Genomic DNA, 19,300 nt, shown 5'->3' with positions numbered 1-19,300 from the left:
ATCGAAATCTGCTGTATTTACTAACCAAGTTAGTTTTTATTGCCATGGATTTTAAAATAGATTACTAAGTGTATATCTCCTTTTAACTAATCTTGTGTTAACAGTTCTGTTTGATTTCTCATTAACAGGACACAGTTGTAGGCCTTCAAGCCCTTGCTGCTTATGCTGGCCTCCTGAGCTCAGATCCACTGAAGATGAGGGTAGAGTTGATGCAAAGTTCTAAGAAGCTGCATCAGTTTGAACTCCTGGAGAAGAACAAACTAGTGATGCAGGAGAGGGAACTGGGTGTGCCTAATAATTACATCATTAGGGCTAGAGGAAGAGGGTGTGGTCTGATACAGGTAGGTGTGGTTCTCTAGAGTGGTTATGGCAATGGTCAGGGTACAGTAGTGTTGATTCATATCACTTGGACAGGATCTACTACAATCACAGTTTGTTGAAATGTGTCTCTATCCGATACTTTACAATCCCTTACAATTTGTTTTAATGTGTTTCTACTTGAAACTTATCAATCCACTACAACTTGTTGAAGTCAATCCAAGATCATGCTGCTTTTGTATGTCCTAACTCCTGTGGTCCAGCATACGTGCTGTTGATTTCACCAAACTCTTCCTAACTTCGGATTAATCTTAGGACTAAGGGCAAGTTAAGTTCCGTAGCCATAGAACCCATCCTAAGTCAGGACGAGTCACTCGCCTAAGCTCAAGATAAGATTTAATCCTAGCGTTTTGTGAAATCTGCTGCGGACCAACCATAGAGCTATAATATTGACTAGAGCGCTAACTTGCTCTGGGTTTTGAAGCCAACCTGGGCACAGACATGTTTGATGTGTTGCCTGACTACGGAACGATTTTAATTTTAAGAGAACATTGCCTTGATTTTTTTTTTTTTTTAATTCGGCGTGTGCGCTTACATACGCGATTGCCCATACTCGACTGCCCATTCGCAAACCCGTCTTTAGAACATGACGCACATGACGCTTGCAGTTTGTACGCTCATCAGCAGATTGTGCGTTCACATTTGCTGCATTTTCTGGTTCGATGACACATAGAAAAGAACAAACACACTAATATGCAAATAGCCGCACCATTGCCGTACAAAATGTCAAGCTTTTTGTATTGGTTTATACATAAACATGGATGCGCCCACACGGCTTCAAAACCTTAGTGCGTGTATAACGGGGTGTTGGCGCTCTTTTCAATATGTATAGCTCTATGGGACCAACCTGCTGACCTTCCATAAAACATCTCATAAAAGCAAACACAGTTTAGGGGTGACGGCACCTTTTTTGTTGCGGCTCCCATAATATGGAGCAGTCTTCCTAACAAAATCAGACAAAAGATCACCTACAATACAGATTTTTAAGAAGTCACACAAATGTCACCTGTTTAAAAGAGCTTTTAGCAATGATCAATGGAATATGGCGCCATTAAAATGTTACGATTGATTGATTGATTGTAATGTTTCTCTATGCACACTTTACAATCCGCAACAGCTTAATGGAATGTTTGTCTATCCACATTTTACAATCCACTACAACTTGCTGTTATGTTTTTGCTACCCAACATTTTACAATCCACTACAACTTGCCGTTATGTTTTTGCTACCCAACATCTTACAATCCACTACAACTTGCCGTTATGTTTTTGCTACCCAACATTTTATAATCCACTACAACTTGTTATGCTTGTCTTTCCACAGTTAACAATCCACTACAACTTGTTGTTATATTTGTTTATCCACAGTTCACAGTCCACTATAACTTACTACCGATTACTCCGCCATTAGCACCCTTTACACTGACCAAGAGATCTCAAAACCTGGACAATAAGTGCAAACAATTTTCAATGAATCTGTGCGCCAGGTTAGTATTTCTCTGAATAGTTTATTGAAGCTATATTACTAGTCTGCATTAAAGTGTACCCTCCTCAAAAACATGACCTTTTATTACTACTGATGTAATTGCCTAAGTTGATGTATAATACCATCATCTTCTGTTTGCTGTAAGAGAGGAAATTATGTTAAAAGCAGTGGACACTATTGGTAAATACTCAAAATTAGCATAAAACCTTACTTGGTGACGAGTAATGGGAAGAATAAATATTTCATGTTTCGACGCTTAGAATACCAGTATTAAGCGTTATATAAATGCATGTTATTTTTTTTTCAAATTTACTATGTAGGCCCTATTTATCGGTTTGAAGCAAAATTGTGTACAAATCATGATGTAAAAATAAACTGTTGATTTTTGTTGGTGTTTGGTGTTTATTTAAATGTAGTTACTCCGGACGCGATGAGGCAAACATGGTATTAACTCAGGTCACATTGATGACTGGATTCTCCCCTGATCCATCTTCCATTGAGAATCTGAGAGCTCAATCAGCAGTCAGTATAATCAAACGAATTGACACAGAGGGTAAAGTTGTCAGCTTCTACTTGGAACAGGTTTGTATAGACAATATCAAAGTTCTTGTATTTTTCATATTTGTCTGCAAAATTGGTTTTGTCTTTCTGTGATTGATTCAGTAATAATAATAAATATTGTGGCTTCTTATATTGCGCACATGTCCGTCACTCAGTGACGCTCCTTGAGCTGTAATACATTTCCTGCAAGATGTAGGACTACATTTTTAATTATGAGACCTAATCCTTAGATAGCACCATGTAAAGTTTTACAAGTTGCTGCGGCGAAATTTGCTGCCGGCGAACCAGCAACACTGGGGCGAACCCCTTCTCTTTTTAATAAGTGCACTGGGTTCTTTTACATGCGTTATATAACACATGGGACCAACAACTGAACATCCCATCCGAAGGACGTACCAATGGTGAAGTGTCTTGCTTAAGGACACAAGTGTCAGGACTGGGGACTGGAGCTTTTAAGATTTATTCAATTCTTACAATGTTATTACATACAACCAACAATTTAACATTGCACAAGAAATGGCTATTTTTTAATTATTTTTGTATTATTGTTAGTCCATAACCTACTAATAGTGTAAACTTTGTGTTACTGAAAGAGTACCTGGTTGTTACTTACAACTTTTTATATTAATTGTCTGCTTCATAATTTTCTATTTGCAACAACAGGGCCTTGACAGTGAGCCAGTTTGCTGGGACTTTGTGGCCACCCGTGACTTCGATGTGAAGAATGCCAAGCCAGGCATAGTGAACATTTTTGATTACTATGAGAAAGGTACAGTGTCTACTCTTTTATTCTCTTATTCATAAATACCTAAGACAGTTTATCCATTCTGATTGGTCGAGAGGGCATCACAAGGTGTTGTTTGAACGGACGATATAACACCAGTAAAAAGTGTTATAACATGGGCGTGACACGTGCGCTTGCACCTGTGCGTATAAGACATTTTCTTCATTCCTATTGGTCGAGAGCAACGGCTGAAACAATTGTGCAACATCACGCGATACGTGCGACGCGCACAGCATCTCCTTATAAGGAGTTGTTTACCTGAGGTCTAAACCAATTCATAGCTGGAGGGGTGTTGTGTTGAAAGAAATCATTGAACAATTATAATTTTGCATTTATTTTACCTTTTGACCAAAAAGTGTTGATGTTTTTTGACCGAAAAGTTATTTATGAATGGGAATCAAAGTGTGTTGAATCGGTTTTCAACTAGTGGTTTAAACCCGCCGAGGCCTGGTTCTTCATAAAATGATCAAGTCCAGGCCTCGGCGCGGGTTTAAACCACTAGTTGAAAACCTCTTCACCACACATTGATTCCCTTATTAATGAACCCCTACTTCAGATACCTATCAGGAGCATTTTCCTGCAGAACGAATCACCTATTCCTTTTCCTCATTTTCCAAACAGATCTGGCTATCTCTGATTCCTTTGAGTTTGACTGTGACGTGATGCCTGAACTAGAACCAGATCTGAGAACCGAGGAACCCATTGCTGGAGGCTCTGATGGAGGTAAGATCCTTTTGAACTGGCTGCGAGTATGGATCCATATCCAAATTGGCAGGTAGACTTCAGTTATTGCTAAGGTTGTTGCTATAGGACGTCCTATATTTCAATGCGCGATGACTTGTACAACTATAGACGCCAATTCAGACATAACTTGACTACACCAGAAGTAGATCCTGAAGAAAACCGGATGTGTAGTTACCTGTGCACAACTGCTTTGAGCCATTTGTATATGGTGCCATTCTAGCTGTGTGGCAAATAGTTCCAGATATCCAATTGGTTGATCTGGGAAATTTTGCTATACAGGCATGTCACAGGGTATTGAAACCCTATGTCCGTTGGTGACATAGGGTATTGAAACCCTATGTCCGTTGGTGACATTGACGGTTTGCACACAGGACACAGAAAGACAAATGAGTTAAGCATTTTCTAAGTTTATCCTTTTACGAACCCCCCTCCCCCTCCCTTAGCAGAAAGGAATATTTTAGACAAACAAAACAAACCAACATAAAGTTTTGTCATAGAAGTTTACCAAAAGATCATAGTTTTAAGGTAAATCAGGATGTAGGCATGTTTTCCTCAGATCCAAAATAATCTTCGTCCAGCTGAGATGAGACTACTCTAAGAGTCAACAGACTGATTTGATATTCATGGCAATTGATAACACTTCAAATGTATATAAATTGCAAGAGCCGCGTCAGAAAAAGCCAAAAAGTTATAAAATGTGTCTAATTAATGAATGTGAATCGTTTTTTGTTGTTCCCAAACCAGAACCAATGCCAGTTGATCCTGATGCAAAACCAGATCCAATGCCAGTTGATCCTGATGCCAAACCAGATCCAGTACCAGTTGATCCATTGGCAAAACCACAGCCAATGCCAGTTGATCCTGATGCCAAGCCAGAGCCAATGCCAGTTGATCCTGATGCCAAGCCAGAGACAATGCCAGTTGATCCTGATGCCAAACCAGAACCAATGCCAGTTGATCCTGATGCCAATCCAGAACCAATGCCAGTTGATCCTGATGCCAAACCAGAGCCTATAACAGTTGATCCCACTGGCCAACTAGAACCAATGCCAGTTAATCCTGATGCCGAGCCAGAACCAATGCCAGTTGATCCTGATTCAAAACCAGATCCAATGTCGGTTGATCCTGATGCAAAACCAGACCCAATGCCAGTTGATCCTGATGCAAAACCAGACCCAGTGCCAGTTGATCCTGATGCAAAACCTGAGCCAATGCCAGTTGATCCTGATGCAAAACCTGAGCCAATGCCAGTTGATCCTGATGCAAAACCTGAGCCAATGCCAGTTGATCCTGATGCAAAACCAGACCCAATGCCAGTTGATCCTGATGCAAAACCAGAGCCAATGCCAGTTGATCCTGATGCAGAACCTGAACCAGAGCCAGTTGATCCTGATGCCAAGCCAGACCCAATGCCAGTTGATCCTGATGCCAAGTCAGACCCAATGCCAGTTGATCCAGATGCAAAGCCAGATCCAGAGCCAGTTGATCCAGATGCAAAACCAGAACCAGAGCCAGTAGATCCAGATGCCAAGCCAGACCCAATGCCAGTTGATCCAGATGCCAAACCAGATCAAATGCCAGTTGATCCTGATGCCAAACCACAGCCAATGCCAGTTGATCCTGATGCCAAACCAGATCCAATGCCAGTTGATCCTGATGCAAAACCAGATCCAATGCCAGTTGATCCAGTGGCAAAACCAGATCCAATGCCAGTTGATCCTGATGCCAAACCAGATCCAATGCCAGTTGATCCAGTGGCAAAACCAGATCCAATGCCAGTTGATCCAGACGCTAAGCCAGAGCCTATGCCAGTTGATCCTGATGCCAAACCTGAGCCAATGCCAGTTGATCCCACTGGCCAACGAGAGCCAATGCCAGTTGATCCTGATGTCAAACCAGACCCAGAGCCAGTTGAACCAGATGTTAAACCAGATCCAATGCCAGTTGATCCTGATGCAAAACCAGATCCAATGCCAGTTGATCCTGATGCAAAACCAGAGCCAATGCCAGTTGATCCTGATGCCAAGCCAGACCCAATGCCAGTTGATCCTGATGCAAAACCAGAGCCTATGCCAGTTGATCCTGATGCCAAACCAGACCCAATGCCAGTTGATCCTGATGCCAAGCCAGACCCAATGCCAGTTGAACCAGATGTTAAACCAGAGCCAATGCCAGTTGATCCTGATGCCAAGCCAGAGCCAGTTGATCCAGACACTAAGCCAGAGCCTATGCCAGTTGATCCTGATGCCAAACCAGAGCCTATGCCAGTTGATCCCTTTGGCCAACCAGATCCAATGCCAGTTGATCCTGATGTCAAACCAGACCCAGAGCCAGTTGATCCTGATGCCAAGCCAGACCCAATGCCAGTTGATCCTGATGCCAAGCCAGACCCAATGCCAGTTGAACCAGATGTTAAGCCAGAGCCTATGCCAGTTGATCCTGATGCCAAACCTGAGCCAATGCCAGTTAATCACACTGGCCATCCAGAACCAATGCCAGTTGATACAAGTCATCATTTAGATGGTATTCCCCCTCGTCAAGTAGTTGAAACAACTGTAACATTCCAAACAACTGAACCCAGCATAGGTAATTAGAAACAAAACATATTGGTCAGATTTCACGTGGTTTAATGTTAGGTGCAGCAGTGTTTTACTGCAGTTTCACCCTGTTAAAACATTAACTAGTGTATATGTGTACCTTGTAGCCAGTTGAATTGTTTTTTAAACCTCTCTGGTACCCAATGTATTCAGAAGAAATCTTGAATTTTATTATTGAAATAAAATCATGACTAAACGAAGTAAATTGATCTCGGACACTTGAGTTTATGTTTTTTTTAAGATTACAGCTCTTGGTGCAAAGAGTGTTTTAAACGTAAGTTTTCATAATTTGTTAATGACAACCTTTGCTTTCTTTCTGTTATGTAGCTACCACAAGGCCCCCAACTACTACTGCTATAATTGCAGGTAAATATATGTTAAACAGTACAAGTAAACAGTACTTATCTGTTATGTTTGTCAACAAATGTTTTTCTTCAGAGGTTGAGAAGACACACAATGACAGATCTCATTCTTCTTCTGTTTTCACTAAACTCAGAACATAATATAATAATAATAATAATAATAAAAATAATAATAATAATAATAATAATAATAATAATAATAAAAATAATAATAATAATAATAATAATAATAATAATAATAATAATAATAATAATAATAACAATAATAATAATAATAATAATAATAATAATAATAATAATAATAATAATAATTTTTATTTTAGCACCTTATAAGGGTTCACAAGGTGCTACGGCGCATACAGCAGCCACAGCCAGGAACACCGGGACGAACCCCTTCTCTTTTAAAGAAGTGCACTGGGTTCTTGTACATGCGTTATACAACAAATGGGGGGACCAACGGCTTTACGTCCCATCTGAAGGACGAAGCAATGGTTAAGTGTCCGCTTAAGGACACAAGTGTCACGGCTGGGGATTCGAACCCACACTCTGCTGATCAGAAACACTAGAGTTTGAATTCGGTGATCTTAACCGCTCAGCCACGACAAGTAAGAGGGCTATATTCTGCCTTTAACTCTTAATAGCGGCAAAAAGACCTACATGTAGGCCCTATTTATTAGAACAGTTGAATAGAAAATTATAGTGTTTACTTCATGCATTATGAAATAAACATTATAACTTTCTGCTCAATAGCCTCTTGATAAAGCAAGATACAATGGGGTACCACAGTCCAAGCATTGCAAACTGTATGGTATTGCGGCTGGTAACCAAATTCTGCTATGCTTTTTGTTATTGCTTTGGGTCCTTGTGGTTAGTGAGATGGGTGTTTTGAAAAAATTGCTAACCACAGACCACCAATGGGGCGGCCAAACAAAATACTGTGTAATTTGTATAAGTTTTGGTTGGTTCCCTACTGATACTAGCTTCCCAGTCAAAACTATTAAGTAATATTTTATGGCATTGTTCCATTAAAATTTTATTTTGGTCAAGTGTTTTGTGCCATAATCTTTGACCCTTGCAAATGCGTCACTTAAAACAAAAAATACTAGGATTGCAGGCATTTTTTTGTCCAGAATTTTAGGCCCAGTTAAACCGGAACTGGTATTTGTTTGCTGAATTTCCTGCTCATGAGCTTAAAGTTGCATATGAGAGAGTACTAATTATTTATACTTGTGTTTATTTAGAAACATGGCGAACTCATTAATGTATTGGAGGTGCACTTTTAGTATATTTCATATCTTTGATCGCAGTCAAAGTGTTAAAACATTCATTTCTCTGCTACAGATACATATTGCATGTTATTCCCATCTGTCTGTGGTGATGGAATCTGTATCGATAGTGAAACTGACGACTCGTTTTATCAATGTGAATGCTATGATGGATTTGTCTTCTCAGAAGAAATAGGACTTTGTGTTGGTAAGTTATCCAAGCTCAGACTTGCAAACTTGTTTGTAAAAAGTACAATATCCTCTGTAACAAGCCTGGCACACAATTTAAATTAAGTTTTTCAACTTCTGGAGAAAATAAGACATCCGAGATAAGATTTGTTGGTACAAATTTTACTACTACAGCATTCTGTAAATGTTTAGGCTGGAGACACAAACAAAGTTGAGGCACTTCGTTAAGATTCCTCACTGAATGGTCGGCTTACACCCATTTCAGACAAGCGCTCCACAATCCCGCCAAACCAAATTCTGATTTAAGTACATAAAAAGTTTGACATCTGAACAAGTTGGGAGCGACTGGAAGCGCTAGAAGTCAAAAGATCGACTGTTGCAGTCGTTCGGAACGACTCTGGAGCACCTTTTGAAATGAAGTTTTCACATGTCAGTTTAATCTCCATTTTTATAGGGCTAAAACAGCCAAATGGTTTCATTAACCAGATGTATACTTTGCCTTTTAAAAGTCAAAGTCAAGACCCATAGTTTGCAGTAATTTGTGTCAGAACTTAGGGATGCTGAGGTATTTTTGTGAATCATTTTCTCCATTTCTTTAATTTAGTTTCTATGCCGACAACTACTGTGAGTCCTACAACAGTGCCTACAGGTTAGTATAGTTCTTGTTCTGGGCTGTGCCAGAATCACATGCATTTACCTGTACATTAGCTCACTTTAAAGATGGCCTTCAAAGTCGGGTTCAGTTTTGTGAAACACTCGTATTTATATGTACTCTTTTCAGAGCAAATTTTGGACCATGACGTCATTGGATATTGATAACAACAGTCTGTAAAATACAAAGAGGAATATTTTCAACTCGATGCCGTCTTGATTAAACATCACCTAAATTCAGGAATAAACTTAAAACATTTCCTGTACAAAATGTTCAGACCCACGTACTTAAAATGTGATGTCATTTACAGTTATTCTATGTTTTTATTTTATTTTTGCAAAATTTACACTGGAAAGGTGGAAACTAACTGGGACATTTTAAATAGTGTTGGGCAAAAAAGAAGAAGAATTTGGTATAATTGGTTAGAGCCTTGAATAGGGGAGCTTTTCTGAAGAAGTAATAGAACTAAAAAGGGTAATTATTTAGTTTCTATGCCGACAACTACTACAGTTCCTACAACAGTACCTGCAGGTAAGTATATTTCTTGTTCTGGGCAGTACCTGCAGGTAAGTATATTTCTTGTTCTGGGCCGTGCCTGCAGGTAAGTATATTTCTTGTTCTGGGCAGTACCTGCAGGTAAGTATATTTCTTGTTCTGGGCAGTACCTACAGGTAAGTATATTTCTTGTTCTGGGCAGTACCTGCAGGTAAGTATATTTCTTGTTCTGGGCCGTGCCTGCATTAAGCACACTTTAAAGGCCATGTCACACGAGGCAATGTTAAGGCCATGTCACACGAGGCAATGTTCAGGCAATCGGTTCCAAGCAATCGGTTCCAAGCAATCGGTTCCAAGCAATCGGTTCCAAGCAATCGGTTCCAAGCAATCTCCAAGAAGAGAATGCATTCACATTTGAATGTTCTCAAATTATTCTTGGAGATCGTAAAACATTGTTTGGAAAATTTCTCATTTGCCACCAAAGTGGTCCTGTAGAATGCATTGCAGTTGGTTACCTCCAAAGTGCCAGTAAAATAACTGCCTAGTGTGACAAGACCCTAATAAAGATGGGCTTTAAAGTCAAGTTAAGTTTTGGTGATGCACTCGTATTTCAAAAGATAGAGTTCTTATTAATGTGTTTGTTTGGAGCAGCTAGCAACCTTCATAATCTTTGCAAGAATATTTTAAAGGGAAGGTACACATTTGGTTATTACTCAAAACAAATATTAACTTAAAAACTGACTTGGTAATGAGCATTGGAGAGCTGTTGATAGCTCAACAATTACTTCTCCCTCCGAAGTAACGTAGTTTTTTAAAAAGAGGTAATTTCTCAATAAAACAAAAGACTTCTAGCTAGAAGTCTTTTATTCCTATCTGAAAGCACACAAATTCGCCCAACAAGGGTGTTTCTCTTTCATCAGTTTCTCGCAACTTCGATGACCAATTGAGCCCAAATGTTTACAGGCTTGCTATTTTATGGTTACGATGGGATACACCAAGTGAGAAGACCGGTCTTTGACAATTACCAAACGTGTACCTTCCCTTTAAGACGAGATCATCACTTTCATAATTTTTGGATCCAACTGATAATCTTTTATCTAACACATATTGCCTCTTTAACCCAACTGCCTGCAGCATTGGCACCTTTAGCAGCTATCTTGATCCTAGATTCTGATTGGTGGATCCGTAGCATGTAAATTGTACAAGAGCTGGGATATATGTATTGCGCCGTTTTTAACTCTACGTATTTGCGCTATTTTAAAGGAACACATTGGTCTTTGAAAAGCACTTGGAACTGTTTGTTAAAAAATGCATATGGTTGGAAAGATGTTTTAAAAGTAGAATACAATGATCCACACAAACATGCCTCGAAATTGGCACCGTTTTCCTTTTACCTCGTTGACTTACACGGTCGGCCATTTATGGGAGTCAAATTTTTTTCTCCCATAAATGGCTGACCGTGTTAGTTCACACAGTAAAAGGAGAACCACACAGTTTCGAGGAAAATTTGTGTGGATCATTGTATTCTACGTTTAAAACATCTTTCCGACCATATGAATTTTATAAAAAACAGTTAAAATGCTTTTTATAGACCAACTCGTCTGATCCAAGGAAACGTGTTCCTTTAAGCTATAGGTCACTCTTACAGCTGTTCCCACATTTTACTGTGTGAAAGCTATGCGTTGATTTTGCCTGAAGATTTGTTATCACATGGGCACTCCAAGAAAACGGAAATAATAGCGTTTCTGCGTCCAGTATCTTAGTTGGCTATCAGCCTCGATGGATACGGGATGCAGAAGAAGTGCTGTATTTTCCATATTTCACTCACGCTTGTGTGATATCTAACAATTTCATGGATCTCAGTAAAATGATGTTAAAATATTATTATCTCTGCTACAGATTCATATTGCATGATACTGCCATCAGTGTGTGGCGATGGTGTCTGCGTTGATGTTGAAAATGGTGATGCATTGTATCAATGTGTCTGCTTTGACGGATTTGTCTTCTCAGAAGAAATAGGTCTTTGTGTTGGTAAGTTAGTCCATAAGCCCAGACTTGCAAACTCATTTGTGTAAATTACAGTGTCCTCTATTATAAACCTGGCACACAGTTACAATTAATTTCCACTTTACAACCAAGTATATTTACTGTATTTTGGTTAACCATGTAGTGAGTTGTCCTACTACCTCAGACTTGCAATGCTGCTGTTAATAGTTAAAGTCACCTGGATGTGGTATTTTTTCAAAATCTTTAAAAGCTTAAAAGCTTTTGTCACTAATATAAACTGCTCACAAAAAGTAAGGAAACTTTTTTCAATCCGGTATATTTGTTATTATTTAATACTCTCTTTGTATATGGTATGTATTATTGCAAAGCTGAACTCTTCCTCTTTAAAATGATACCACAATTGCAATGATTATGTGTTTTGATGAGTGGAATGTGAATAAACAGTTAACTAAGGTTTTAAAAAATCAGTTCTTATGTTATTTCCAAATTTAAGAGTAGACCCCGACCCGAGAGGGCGCTGTTCGTGACGTCAATCGAGGCAGACTTTGCCTGTAATGCGTAGAGTAAACACAATTGCAAAGTACATGTACGGACCAAGTCGTGAGTTTGTACGTTTAAAAAAAAAAAGAAAATTGTTTTTTTTTCCGGCAATGCCGACCAGGTGTATTGCTGCTGAATGCAGAAAAACACTTCTTGAAATGTACCAACTCACGACTTGGACATACATGTACTTTGCACGTGTGTTTACTATACGCATTGCAGGCAAAGTCTGCCTCGATTGACGTCACAAAAGGGGTAGGCGGAGTCAGCCCCCCAAACAACTTTATATATTTTTTAAACATATAAATCGTGACAAACAATTACTAAAAAAATTGTTTTATTGTTCGTAAGCATATACTCTTATGTTTGAAAGAAAAAAAATTATATTTCCAGGTGACTTTAAAGAAGAATAATTCAAAATTGAAATACATAATTTTTTGAAGAGTTACTGACAGTTATGCTTCTCAGATTCACTGTAAGTACATGTTTCTCAAAGTGCTCTATGTTATTGTCTGTAAGTACATGTTTCTCAAAGTGCTCTATGTTATTGTCTGTAAGTACATGTTTATCAAAGTGCTCCATGTTATTGTCTGTAAGTACATGTTTCTCAAAGTGCTCTATGTTATTGAAAGTTTCTGTAGACTTCTAACCAAAAGTTTTTATTGCTGTAAACTTAAGAGTGATTACCAATCGTATACCTTTTCCCTGAAAGTGTATGCAAATTGCACATTACCTCGCTGTTTATTGAATTTTCTCTCATTTGGATAATGAAATGAAATAAATGAAGAAATGTAGATGGTTCTTGTGATGGATTAGCATAGTGCGACTCCCCAGGGAGCTGAGATGGTTTAAAGAATGAATGTGACCCAGTGTTGGAAGCACTTTGAGACCCCCTTCGTGTGTATAGATCGCTATATAAAAACCAAGTATTACTATTATTCTTATAAATGAAGAAATGTAGATGGTTCTTGTGATGGATTAGCATAGTGCGACTCCCCAGGGAGCTGAGATGGTTTAAAGAATGAATGTGACCCAGTGTTGGAAGCGCTTTGAGACCCCCTTCGTGTGTATAGATCGCTATATAAAAACCAACTATTACTATTATTCTTATAAATGAAGAAATGTAGATGGTTCTTGTGATGGATTAGCATAGTGCGACTCCCCAGGGAGCTGAGATGGTTTAAAGAATGAATGTGACCCAGTGTTGGAAGCGCTTTGAGACCCCCTTCGTGTGTATAGATCGCTATATAAAAACCAAGTATTACTATTATTCTTATAAATGAAGAAATGTAGATGGTTCTTGTGATGGATTAGCATAGTGCGACTCCCCAGGGAGCTGAGATGGTTTAAAGAATGAATGTGACCCAGTGTTGGAAGCGCTTTGAGACCCCCTTCGTGTGTATAGATCGCTATATAAAAAACCAACTATTACTATTATTCTTATAAATGAAGAAATGGAGATGGTTCTTGTGATGGATTAGCATAGTGCGACTCCCCAGGGAGCTGAGATGGTTTAAAGAATGAATGTGACCCAGTGTTGGAAGCGCTTTGAGACCCCCTTCGTGTGTATAGATCAACTATTACTATTATTCTTATAAATGAAGAAATGTAGATGGTTCTTGTGATGGATTAGCATAGTGCGACTCCCCAGGGAGCTGAGATGGTTTAAAGAATGAATGTGACCCAGTGTTGGAAGCGCTTTGAGACCCCTTCGTGTGTATAGATCGCTATATAAAAACCAACTATTACTATTCTTATTATTATTATTATTATTATGTACACTTCAACAGATATTGATGAGTGCAGTGAGGGTTTATGCAACGGTGTGAACAAAGTTTGTACCAACTCAGTTGGATCCTATGAGTGCTACTGTGAAGTGGGTTATGAAGAAGACATAAATGGAAACTGCACAGGTAAAAACACACGGGCTTGTTCCTCTTAATTGTACACTCATGCTACAAATCTTACATCACACAGGACTTGAATAGCCAGCAATTATTAGGTTAACTGCTCATCATTGTGCCCCTTTGTAACTTTTTTAATACAAATGAATAAACAGTTTTAAAGGGAAAGTACATGTTTGGTAATTGTCAAAGACCAGTCTTCTCACTTGGTGTATCCCATCATCACCATAAAATATCAAGCCTGTGAACATTTGGGATCAATTGGTAATCGAAGTTACGAGAAAATTATGAAAGTAAAAACACCCTTGTTGGACGAATTTGTGCATGCTTTCAGATGAGAATAAAAGACTTATTATTTTAGTGAGAAATTACCTCTTTGTCAAAAACTATGTTACTTCAGAGGGAGTCGTTTCTGACAATGTTTTATACTATCAACAGCTCTCCCATGCTCGATACCAAGTAAGTTTTTAAGTAAATATTTATCTGGAGTAATTACCAAACGTGTACCTTCCCTTTAAAAAGGACCCATGGTATAAATGCCACAGAAAAAACTGTAAAATGTTAATGGCCTTATGTTTTGACCCTACCAGAGTCTTTCTTGAGGAAGTCTCTTTTTGAGAAAAGACTCCGCTAGGGTCGAAAAACGCTAGGCCCTTGTGACCCTAGCAGAGTATTTCTTGTGAAAGAATCTGCTAGGGTCGAAACGTCAGGCCATTAACTATTTCTTTGCATTTCTAATAGTTACTGTGGTAAAGCAAAACCAACAAAGGATTTGTTCTTGATGTTTACTTCAAATATTCCATGCCCGATAAAGGGCAGAGGGTGTTCCCCCATCATTTTTTTATTTTTTTTATTTTTATTTTTTTACAGTGGGATGGGTAGTTTTTAACTGTGGGTTGGGTTTCAGGGGACATTCTTTGTGGCAGGACGGCTTTGTAGAGGTTCTGGTCACCTGTTCCTCCTCGCCGCTCACTTGCGTGGTATTTTATAGCTTTTTTGAATCATTATTTCTTTATATATCGTCTCGTATATTTATATTTTTATGCCATTGGAAAGTCTAATAAAACTAAACCAATGCTCCCATGGACACTTACACTATAGCCCCCTTCTAAATTTGTCTGCAGAGTTGCTTAGATTATGAAGACACAGTGGGGGAGGTGGTGGGGGGGGGGGGGGAGAACCACCATGCTCCATATCAAGCACAAAATGATTTTAAATTGTGATATTAATCTCTGCATAGGTAATATGCTTCTTGAATGTAAGTACTTTCATCAATGGAAAGTTGAATTGTTGATATTTTGGTCCTGATAGATTTGGACGAATGTTCCTTTGAGGATATCTGTCTTAGCGGAAACAGCTCCAATAAAGTGTGTATGAATGTTCCTGGGACCTACGAATGCAACTGCATGGAGGGTTTCCAGGAAGATACAAACGGAGACTGCTTTGGTGAGTTCTTTCTCTTTGGAAGAATTTAGGACTAATATCAGAAGATTTGTTGTATTTCATTGAGTGTATCCCTAGAAAATAGTGGATCCAGTATTTGGGAGAAAGTGCATGTATTTTGGTTTAGTTCACGGGACCCAAGCTCTGGTGTGGTAAGCACCAGACTGTGGGTTCAATACCTGCTCCTAAAACTTGTGACTGAAGCACTTCAGATGTTCGGAAAGTGTTGCTCTACCAGCCAGGCTCGTATTGGATAATATCGATGCTTACATCCATTACAGACTGTGAAGGGGGCAACCCTGTCTCAGTCCCAGGAGTAGGTGGTGTATACGTGCCCCTGGTGACAGTTGATTTGGGTCAATAAGCCCGAATCTGGTGTGGTCCTCACCTTGAAGTGGCTAGCTGTCTGGCCTTGCGATATATGCAATCTCTCATAAATAAAAATGCAAACAAATTGATGTAAAGCTGTATGCTTGGAGGTAAATTAGTTATTACGTGGCACTTATGGAATCTGTAAAAATACAGGGTGTCTGCGTCCAATGTCTAACTCCGCCTTCAGCCCTTTGTGAATATTGGTTACAAAGTGCTATATTTTTCTGTTTTCAACTCATGCTTGTGTACGAACCCAAGATTCTAAGCTTTGTCTACCACCAAATGCAGCCCTCTATTCTGATTTTTTGTGTTATCATTGTTGTGTCGCAGAATGCCCAAAGTGTGCCGGTGAACTGCCAAGTGGATTTGAAGAGAATATATGTGAAGCAGACTACAGTGAGTATATATCCATTCATGTGACCCTCCAATTTCTCTTTGAGAAATATGAGAAATAACAACGTTGCTCTACTATACATTGATGTCTATTTTGTATACATTGATGTCTATTTTGTCGTTAGCCAAATAGTTCAAATTCAATTAAATCCAGATCAGTCTAGCTAAAGTGGTTAAGAATGTGTCAGACAAGATTTTTTGAAAGAATATTTTAAGAAATAATTATTTTGTATTTTACTCCTGGGTTCAAAGCATTACATTGTAACTTAAATACATCCTCACTTTCCCTCTGTTATAAAAGTTAACTATACTTCCACCCGATTTATTTGTTGCTGTAGTTTTTGGCACGAAGCGTAGAGATGATGGATTACTGCGTATTCTGATTGAGTTGACTGAAGTAGAGAGGAAGGTTGGAGATGCTCGCTACATCCAACCAGTTATAGACAGCCGCTGCACCTGTGAAGAACTCCAATATGGTAGGTCAAAGCATCTTTAAGAGTATCTTTTAGTGTTGGGGACTGTGGGCCTGTCTCGATTCCATTATTTTTGACTTGGTCTTGGAGCACCAGGACTCAACCTGCTTTTGCTGGAAATCAGGAAAATTACTCAGGAAAACTGGGGCTATCTTTATGGTGTTTTATGTTTGATTGTAAAACTTAAAGTACTCTGGGAGATCGCGCTTTTGAGTGTATTGCCCCTAACTTTGGAATGCTCTTCCACATGCAATCAGGATCGCCAACAATACTGGTACCTTCAAGACATAGCTCAAAACCCATTTATTCCGCCAGGCTTTTTATTAGATTTTTTTATGAGGCATTTTGCCGACTGTCGTTTAATTTCTGTTGTTTGATTTTAACTATTGTTCTCGTAATTTTCAGTGTAATTTCCATTTTAAAATAATTTTTAATTATTGTTGATATCTGTGTATTGTTGTAATGCGCATCTATTGCGCATAATAAATGAAGAAATTATTAATTATTATTATTATTGATCCATGGAGATTTTCTACCTCCATGATTGGTAGTAGTCCAGTCCTTGACAGAACAACACTCTATTGGCGCATACGGATTTGAAACACTTGTAAAAAAAATGTGCGCAAGACATGAAGGTTACTACCTTCACTTTGAGGCAAAACCAAAAAAGTGATGTGGGGTTAATTTCTTTGATCCACTTGTGAAGTGTATTTCAACTCATAAGGTCTTTATTTCTTTTTGCAAAGGTCATTTCAAATCCCACCCGAGTAATATTCCTGTGATTTTTTTCTCAAAACTCTGTGAAAGTAGTGCTTACAACATACATCGGTGTATAAACCAAAATGAATATTATTTTTTTCAATTTTCCCCACCCTCTCTGTTCAGGAGACCGCCTGTTGGTCTTGACAAGACTGGACAAGGTTGATATACAACAATTGAAGAAGAAGACAATTGAGACAGTGGACCTAAGAGGGGCCTACATTATAGACTTGCAGCCCAGCACCAAACAGCTGGTTAGAACAGCTCGAGCAGAATGCTCTGCAAAATAAGCATTCTAATGAAAGTCTCCAACATTGATGATCTAGAACAGTTTATTGGGAATTCATTTGAATTGTTGTAATGGGAAGTTTATCAAAGTCTGCCATGGTTTATAAAGGAAAGCTTAAGCAAATCCTCTCCCCTTGAAGTCCAATTTTGATCTTGTTTTTCATTTGGACTACGCCAAGCTAAAGATAGTGGATTTTAAAATGGAAAATGCTTTCATGAACCCCTTCTCTCTTCTTGATACCTCCTGGAAATTACAATAAATAAAGACAAATTATGATTGAATTAAAGAAAGTGGGGGGGGGGGGGTTGAAAAGGTGCCATTTCTCTATACTACTTTTTTTCCACCTGCCAGGGTGATTTCCTCTGAATATTAGTGGTTTAGACAACATGCACAACCAGAAAACTACAATACTTAGTGTGCTTTTTAAACATTTACTGTTTCTGCAATTACAAATTTTCAATATCTAACTTAATAAAGCTTACCTTAAAAAGAAACCCACACCGATACTAAGCAGTTGACATGCAAGTCTCGCATCATACCTTTACAACTGCAGATTTCTTGCTATTGTTATTGTATGCTGTACCAATCGATTCCTTTCCCCCAACATACTGGGAGACTTTGTAACACAAGGTGGCAGCAGACTTGCGAGGTCTTTTATTGTTAGGTATTACTTGCTTGTGTCCAATAACAATTGATTTATCTGGTAAGCCTGCTTGCGACCTTTTCCCCCCAAAAGTATTGTATTACAGAATGCTTGTTTTATATCAACAATGAAATGGAAGAGCTATGCATAAGCATAATTTTCAGGACGAAATGCATATTTTTGTATTAAAAATTCTGTTATAATATGGTGCTTTTAAAAAACATGTAATGGTGCTATTTACACAGCATTTTTTAGTTAGCGAACCATTTTTAGAAAAGTAGTTTTTAATGTCATTTTTCACCAACTTGTTAGTTTTTATACAATGTATTTTTGCAGCTGTGTAGAAATGTCAACCCACTTGTATCTTTTTATAGTCAGCTAATCATGAAAGTTTAAATTAAAGGCTTGATGGCTAAAACTTAAGTGATTTAAAGCAAATGTACCTTATAGTACCTATTAAGACATAATCTGACAATTGATGGTTTGAATTTTAAAATGTAATCTTGGTCTACAGTTCTGTTGGTGAAAGGTAACTTCAGACTTGCATCTGGAATAGAGTGATTGTAATTTAATTGCTGTGGCACAGGGAAGCGGTTTGGTTCCCACCCACCCAACAGAATTTTCTCCGGGACCTAGCAGGCACAGAGCATGTACTGTTTTTAAAAATCAATTAACCAAAGTGATCACCAATTTTAGGCCACACTTGCCAATGGTGCATGGATGACATCAAAGTGGCCCTGGTTCGACTACCAGCTAAGGGCTTAATATGTGAGTAGAGTTGTGCATTGGTTCTCTCCTATGTCACCTATGAGTTTTCCTCCCTGTGGTAAAATTAAATGCTTTAAAAGGCACCCTTGCATGTCAGCAGCTCGAACACTTGTAGCCACGTCCTTTGCGATTCAGCTTCTCAGCTGCAAGAAAGAATGATCAGCATCCTCAATTTTAAGCCAAGAATGTAACTTTAT

At 38.6% G+C, this 19,300-nt stretch overlaps 1 protein-coding gene across 2 annotated transcripts in view; it reads left to right on the top strand.

The window, feature by feature from the left end:
* LOC117295319 (alpha-2-macroglobulin-like) overlaps positions 1-17,960 on the top strand; it is a 61,085-nt gene extending 43,125 nt beyond the window's left edge. The window contains exons 28-43 of one of the 2 annotated variants that reach the window (XM_033777891.1): positions 129-341; positions 1,746-1,864; positions 2,280-2,445; positions 3,088-3,193; positions 3,830-3,931; positions 4,697-6,538; positions 6,877-6,915; positions 8,253-8,384; positions 8,970-9,014; positions 9,504-9,548; positions 11,412-11,543; positions 13,850-13,972; positions 15,275-15,409; positions 16,109-16,174; positions 16,510-16,647; positions 17,530-17,960. In XM_033777891.1, the coding sequence (XP_033633782.1) occupies positions 129-341; positions 1,746-1,864; positions 2,280-2,445; positions 3,088-3,193; positions 3,830-3,931; positions 4,697-6,538; positions 6,877-6,915; positions 8,253-8,384; positions 8,970-9,014; positions 9,504-9,548; positions 11,412-11,543; positions 13,850-13,972; positions 15,275-15,409; positions 16,109-16,174; positions 16,510-16,647; positions 17,530-17,693 (3,567 nt within the window). In that variant the 3' untranslated portion in view covers positions 17,694-17,960. The remainder of the gene's footprint in view (positions 1-128; positions 342-1,745; positions 1,865-2,279; positions 2,446-3,087; positions 3,194-3,829; positions 3,932-4,696; positions 6,539-6,876; positions 6,916-8,252; positions 8,385-8,969; positions 9,015-9,503; positions 9,549-11,411; positions 11,544-13,849; positions 13,973-15,274; positions 15,410-16,108; positions 16,175-16,509; positions 16,648-17,529) is intronic. The other variant, XM_033777892.1, reaches the window with a different exon arrangement.
* The last annotated feature ends 1,340 nt before the right edge of the window (positions 17,961-19,300 follow it).

Source organism: Asterias rubens, chromosome 10 (assembly GCF_902459465.1).
Source record: "Asterias rubens chromosome 10, eAstRub1.3, whole genome shotgun sequence".
NCBI lineage: Eukaryota > Metazoa > Echinodermata > Asteroidea > Forcipulatida > Asteriidae > Asterias > Asterias rubens.
This window is presented reverse-complemented; position numbering and strand designations above follow the sequence as displayed.